This window comes from Triticum dicoccoides, chromosome 3B, assembly GCF_002162155.2.
Source record: "Triticum dicoccoides isolate Atlit2015 ecotype Zavitan chromosome 3B, WEW_v2.0, whole genome shotgun sequence".
NCBI lineage: Eukaryota > Viridiplantae > Streptophyta > Magnoliopsida > Poales > Poaceae > Triticum > Triticum dicoccoides.
This window is the reverse complement of record NC_041385.1, coordinates 678,205,709-678,212,596: the sequence shown is the minus strand read 5'-3', so window position 1 is coordinate 678,212,596 and position 6,888 is coordinate 678,205,709. Positions and strand designations below refer to the sequence as shown.

The following is a 6,888-nucleotide window of genomic DNA, read 5'->3' as shown; positions in this document are numbered from 1 at the left end:
AGCATCGATTTTGTCGTTTTTTGCATGGAATATCACGAATGTCATTTCTTTGTAAAACTTTGTACCCGAATGGTATACCAGTTGACTACGTATGTCACAAGAAATATCAGTTTTTTGTTTTGTTTTTTCTAGTATATTTTGAAATTTCACGATTCATAAGGGGTGTGCGTGAAACCATGTTCATCAAATTCGTGTCCACAAAGTATGCCATCTTTATGCCCATTGTCGAAAGGGAAAATGCCTCTTCTCATCAATCAAAAATAAAAAAAGGGAAAATGCCATTGACTCGTTGCTGTCGGTGCCAAAACAGGGAAAGGCAAGAAGAGGAAAGAAGCAGCAGGAGCACGCGTATTGGCTCTCCTCCTACTCCTACCAACCACGCGACACACGAGCATCGTCTGAAAAACGCCCGAGCCGAGAACTCAGAACCGCGTCAACTGCAACGCTGGCGGCGCGCATAATAAGGAGAGTCCGTGCTGCCGTGATGGGGCAGAGCCACAGCCAAGCCAAGCCCAAACCGGACAGGCACGCGACGCCACAGCCGCGCGGCGACGACCAGCACCCGAACCAGCGAGAAGCCACCGGTAGGCGCCCGCCGGCCGCGCCCGCCATGGACACCTTCTTCCTGTCGCACGGCTCGCCCACGCTCTCCATCGACGAGGCGATCCCGGCGCGGAGCTTCTTCCAGTCGTGGCTGCCGGCGGCCGTCGCGGGCCCGGAGCGGCCGCGCTCCATCTTGATTGTGTCGGCCCACTGGGAGACAGCCACGCCGGCTGTCAACGTCATCCGCGGCGCCAACGACACCATCCACGACTTCTACGGCTTCCCCAAGTCCATGTACCAGGTCCGTTCCCCGGCTTGCTTTTCTTCCTTTATCGTGCAAGATTCCGTCGGGAATCCCCTTCTCGTTCTTGGTTCGACTGAGATGAGATGCGGTCCTTGCTGGTTGGGTCGATCAGAATCTGACCGTCCTGTGGATTCGCTGCTCCATTCCAATAGCCAAAACTGGCAGATTGTGCCGTTGTCTTGTTTTGGTTGGGGATTGGCCATGGCAGGGGCACACGCCAAAATTGGTTGGTAGTATTTCCTTTCCAGAATTTGCTCAAAAAAGTTGGACATCTTTTTTTTAACTTCAAAATTGTACATATTGAGAATACACTTTGGCGGAAGGCTACAGTTCGTAGTTACTCCCTCTGTCCCAGAATTTTGACACTATGCTAGTTCACCTCTCTTCAGTAGTTCGAAAATTTGAATTAATTGGCTGGAGCATGAATTCAAATAATCGACGAGTCACTGTCTCTGCACCTCCTCTAGGTCCATAAACATGTCCTTAAGGAGGTGCCACAAGATGTCGTACGCACTTTCCCATGAAAAGGGTGTACCCCGCCACCGGAGAGGGTGAGAAGAAGTCCCGCGGCGCGGCAGTGAATGTGAGGCGGCGCTAAGGTTTGGTGCTTTGTTTAGGTGATTGCTTCTTGGGTTTTAAGTTATATTAGTCCCAGGGAGGCGAGGTGAAAAGAGACAACAAAATTGGGGAGGAGAGGATGCGGTTAGAGTTCAATTAGTGGGGCTAGGTGAGGTAGAAGGGCATGTCACCAGACGAAGAAGACAAGGAAGAGACCAGAAATTTGACTATGATCTTAGAAGTCGTATATTCGGGCCTCTTTGACTTGTCGAATTCTAAAAGCACAAGAACATTAAAAAATGTAAGATACGATATCATGGCACACTGAACCACATATGAATTGAAATCACGGGAGTTATGTAATGTAAATTGTTTGTTTGCATCACAAGAATCAATGATCTCTTCCAAAAACAGTAATTAGGTGCATGCCATAGTTTCCATAGAAACAAATAGTTGTTCCTTTTCTGAATTCCATTCAGAAGTGACCACAGCAAAGATTCTTATTAGTTCCATTCCAATCCTATAAATAAACCAAACAAGGCACGGAGAAAAGAATTATACGAAATACATAATTCTCCAAAACTCGTACGATATCTCTTTGAACCAACGGCGCCCAAATGTCAATCTGTATTGTGGACTTTGTAGTAGGTTCCTGACGGATAATTTGCATATGGAGCACCCCGTGATAAACACTAAGCCATATTGAATAGAAATTATGCTAGACAAATGGAGTAGTATGCAACATCCACCTAATCAGGGTATCACCAACCCCCTGGCCCCATGTGGATATCGTTGGGCTTACTCATCAGATGAGGTATATGCATGATGGGCTTGTCACTGTCATTTGAAAGGTTGATGATTGATCAACAGCCACTACATTAAGACAATTCAGGCGTCAGAGGTGGTCGAAATGAGCATCCTTTGATCAACTGAGAATTTGAGATTCAGCGGCTACTGCTGACCTTCCCTCAGAAATATTCCGTGTTGGCTTGCACCGCCCAGATCCAGAACTGATAAACACGGTCTCGTTAAAAATGAGAATTAGTTAAACATGGTCTGAAACAATTCAATTCGTGTTTTCAGTCTTCTCTGCTTAAACTAACTGAAGTTTCGAACCGTCCAGCTCAAGTACCCTGCGCCGGGCGCCCCCGATCTGGCCAAGAGGACCAAAGAGCTCCTGGAGCAAGGCGGGTTCGGGCCGGTGAAGGAGGACCGGAGCCGCGGGCTGGACCACGGCGCGTGGGTGCCGCTGATGCTCATGTACCCGGACGCCGACATCCCGGTGTGCCAGCTCTCCGTGCAGACCGACCGCGACGCCACCTACCACTTCAACCTCGGCAAGGCACTGGCGCCGCTCAGGGAGGAGGGCGTCCTCGTCCTCGGCTCCGGCAGCGCCACCCACAACCTCCGCAAGATGGGGCCGTCCAGCTCGCCGCCGCCGCAGTGGGCCTCCGACTTCAACACCTGGCTCAAGGACTCTCTTCTCGGAGGCAGGTACGACGACGTGAACGGGTACGAGGAGAAGGCGCCCAACGCCAAGACGGCTCACCCGCGGCCGGAGCACCTCTACCCGCTGCACGTCGCGCTCGGCGCCGCCGGCGACGAGTCCAAGGCGGAGCTGATCCACAATAGCTGGACCAACGCATCGCTCTCGTACGCCTCGTATCGTTTCACCACGAAGAACTGACGGCCTCCATCGAGCTGTGTTGGCTGGCTCGCGCGATCCTCGGTGGCTTGGTTGGCACTAGTAATAAGCATGTCACGCTAGGTGTGGTGGGCTCGTGGGTCTTGAAATGTGTTGTGAAAGATCATTTGCTTTCGTGTTGGGGCGTGATCCTTGACAGTGTATTACTCTTGCTGTCTTACATGGCATGTTTTACGTAATTCTGTTCGTCTCTGTAAAAGAGTTCATAATTTTTCAACACTTTGATCGAGGTGCCTTGAAACAACACAACAGCAACGGTAAGTCACACACTCTTTAGGGCCAGTTCTTTTCGCCTCGTAATTCTCCAGAATATGATTATGGGATACTGCCCACAGAATCGTCGGCCCCCAGAATTGTCTGTCCAGTTCTTTTCTGTAATTTTAGCATGTGATTGTTCTATGAGTTGTTTGTTGAAATGTCTGTAACACCCCTAGATAGAAGCGAGTGATGAATTAACACCTGATATTTGGTTTGTTGTGTTACTGAACTTGTTCAGAAATTGCATGGCCTCCCAAATAGAGATGACACGGACAGAGCACTTGGATCAGATGGCATACAGTAGCAACCAAGAGGCAGTGGGAAGAGAGGAGCTCAACAGAGGCTGGCTTGGGCGACGACGACGTGTCCTGCTGTAGGGCGCTGCTAGGACGGGGCGGCGTGGCCGGCTGGAGGCGGGGGGAAGGGGCGACCGGGCGGGGAGCACTCTAGTAGAAGGGGCGGCCGCCCTGGGGCGGCGTTGTACGGGCCTCCTGCCGGTGTGTCCTGCTGCAGGGCGCGGATGGGACGGGTGCCATGGAAGGCTGGAGGCGGGGGAAAGGGGCGGCCGGGCGGGGAGGAGTCGAGGAGAAGGGCGGCCGGCCTAGGGCGGCCTCGTAGGGGCCTCCCGCTGGCGGATCTAGCGACGTCGGGGCCGGGAGCTGGCTAGCGGCGCGCCAAACCCTAGCTCGAAGTGGCTGGGACGATGGGAGTGCGGTGTGGACGAAGCGTTCGTCAGAAAATCCCCTGCTTTGCCTCGCTCGGTCGGCTGCCCAAGTGGCATTCTGGCCGTAAATAGGGTTGCCAATAGGGGTATTGGTTCAAAGCGAACCGTTTTGTTTTGAGGAAATGGCTAGAATTACGAGAATTGCCAAGTTTCGGTGATTCTAGATTGCACTGCAATTCTGTGATAATTTTGGATGATTCCTCAGGCAGAGTTGAGTTCTTTTGTCACTTTGATTCTCCGGGCAGTAATTCTTCACAATTGAGTCAAAAGAATTGGCCCTAGTGAGGGAACGAGCACACGATCTTTATTTTAGGAGCTTTGCTAGACACATGGGGTTTTACTGGCCAATCAGGAATCAATGGTCGTAATTTAGTTAGGACCCTGATAAGTGAGATTTGGATGTTACCCCGACATGGAGTGTCCATTACTTGACTTGGCAGCACAACTTTTTTAATTACATGTCCCCTTTAAAAATTTGTGTGGGTCGGCTACCCAAAGATCTTTTTTTAACACTGTACAACGAAGATGTCCACATACATGCACATGCACATTCGTAGTCGGAAGGAACAACTTCTCCCAGTGAACGAACATTGCCGAAAAGACTGAACCAAGTCTAGGACTTGAACCTTGACGACTGGTTCCACCACATAGAATCTAACCATCTGAGCTACACTCAGTTCGATGCTACCAAAGACTACTAAAGATCTGATAATGTTAAATTGATAAACGCAACAGTTATCAGTAACAAACACCTTCAAGACAAGATGATGAATTGCTGCTTCATCGTTAGAAGAAGAACAAAAGCAACAACAAAATAAACTGCCACTAGCCATTAAGGTAGATTGAAGCGGCCGGCGACCATATTTATGTAGCCATATTAGTCATGTATATGCTGGTGAGCAGACTAACTTGATAAAGATGGTTATGCTTACTTATTAGACACCATGATAACCCTTTAGCTCTCTTTTTTCCGATGGATGGCCTTATAGGTTAGCTGCTGAATTCTTCCTAACGAAGTAATCCAGGGGTGATCAGAAGATCTACAAAGAGAATTTTTTTTCTTCATATAATGGTTTTTAGCCCACAAAGTAAACCCAGCGATTCCTTTCATGGATATTTTCTTCAAGGGGCCACGTGGTCAATCAAAATAGAAAATAGGAAATCAACTCTTGACTGTAATTAGTCTTACATTTTTCCGAGACTACACTCTTCTTGCACAGCACTATTTTTTATAGTACCCCACATAGTGAATCTATTGACTTCCTTTCGTCGCAACTGTATTTTATTCGGACGGATTACGTCCAGAACTCAAATGTAACACAGCACACGAGAATGTCAAAAGGAGAAATGCTGAGAAAGTCACCAAGTCGGAAGAACTCCATCCATCAACCACCACGCTCGCAGCGCCCATAAGTAGAGGGGCTGCCGGTGATGGATGAGGCAGAGTTCGTAGAGCCGAGCGCAAACCAGACACCAGCGCCGGAGGTTGCCATGGACACCTTCTTCCTGTCGCACGGCGCGCCCACGCTCTGCATCGACGAGACGATCCCGGCGCGGAGCTTCTTCCAGTCGTGGCTGCCGGCGGCGATCGCGGGCACGCAGGCGCCGCGCGCCATCCTGGCGGTGTCGGCTCACTGGGAGACGGACGCCCCGGCGGTCAACGTCGTCCGCGGCACCAACGACACCATCCACGACTTCCATGGCTTCCCAGAGCAGATGTACAAGGTCCGCGTTTGGCCGCCCCTGTCGACATCTCTTCTTTCTTACTGCAAATGCGTCACGAATGCAAGTTGACATTGCTCGGTCGCACGTATGCATACGCAGCTGACGTACCCTGCGCCCGGCGCGCCTGACCTGGCCGAGAGGACCAAGAAGCTCCTGGAGGACGCGGGGTTCGGGCCGGTGAGCGAGGAGCACGGCCGCGGGCTGGACCACGGCGCCTGGGTGCCGCTGATGCTCATGTACCCCGACGCCGACATCCCGGTGTGCCAGCTCTCCGTGCAGACGGAGAGGGACGCCACGTACCACTACGACGTCGGCAGGGCGCTGGCTCCGCTCCGGGACGACGGCGTGCTCATCATCGGCTCCGGCACCGCCACGCACAACCTCGCCAAGATGGGGCCTCACGACGCGCCGCCGCCGCAGTGGGCCTCCGACTTCGACACCTGGCTCAAGGATTCGCTCATAGACGGGAGGTAAATATCGACCATGGCTATGAGCCGGTGACAAACTTGATTGGAAACTCGATCATCGTCGTGGTCGTGTTGATTTTTGTTTCTACGTTTTCATTCGTCATTGGCATGGCCAGGTACGAGGACGTGAAGCGATACAAGGAGAAAGCGCCCCAGGCTGAGGTGGCGCACCCTTCGCCGCACCATTTCTACCCGTTGCACGTCGCGCTTGGCGCCGCCGGGGAGGAGTCCAGGGCGGAGCTGATCCACCATAGTTGGACCAACACCAGCATCTCCTACTCTTCATACCGTTTCACCACGAAGATATAACGGCCTTGAGTTATCTCGTTTGTAATAAAATTGGTTGAGGCCATGAGGAACTGAACTGTTTGTGTGTGTGTGACTGTATTATCTTCTACAATAAGAAAATTGGTTATCTCTTTTTTTAGGGGTTATGTCTATTCTAAAATGTCTATATTCTTACGACTCTATTATTAAAGTTGAGGATTTGAGTTGAAAGTTAGGATTCTAGAGTAGACACTTAGATTATTATGATAAGTTGAAAGTTGTGGAGTCAGGGCATCTCCAGCCGTTGGAGCCCCCCAGGACAATCGGTGGATCAAAA

The 6,888-nt window shown here is 51.0% G+C and overlaps 2 protein-coding genes across 2 annotated transcripts; both read left to right on the top strand.

Moving 5' to 3' along the window:
- Positions 1–378: 378 nt before the first annotated feature.
- LOC119277802 (extradiol ring-cleavage dioxygenase-like) lies at positions 379–3,435 on the top strand. The gene is made up of 2 exons (XM_037559127.1): positions 379–844; positions 2,529–3,435. Exons 1-2 carry the CDS (start codon positions 485–487, stop codon positions 3,090–3,092), a joined length of 924 nt encoding a protein of 307 aa, XP_037415024.1. The 5' UTR covers positions 379–484; the 3' UTR covers positions 3,093–3,435.
- Positions 3,436–5,310: 1,875 nt separating this feature from the next.
- Positions 5,311–6,711, top strand: LOC119281817 (extradiol ring-cleavage dioxygenase-like). Its single transcript, XM_037562242.1, has 3 exons — positions 5,311–5,817; positions 5,917–6,287; positions 6,401–6,711. Exons 1-3 carry the CDS (start codon positions 5,524–5,526, stop codon positions 6,591–6,593), a joined length of 858 nt encoding a protein of 285 aa, XP_037418139.1. The 5' UTR covers positions 5,311–5,523; the 3' UTR covers positions 6,594–6,711.
- Positions 6,712–6,888: the final 177 nt, after the last annotated feature.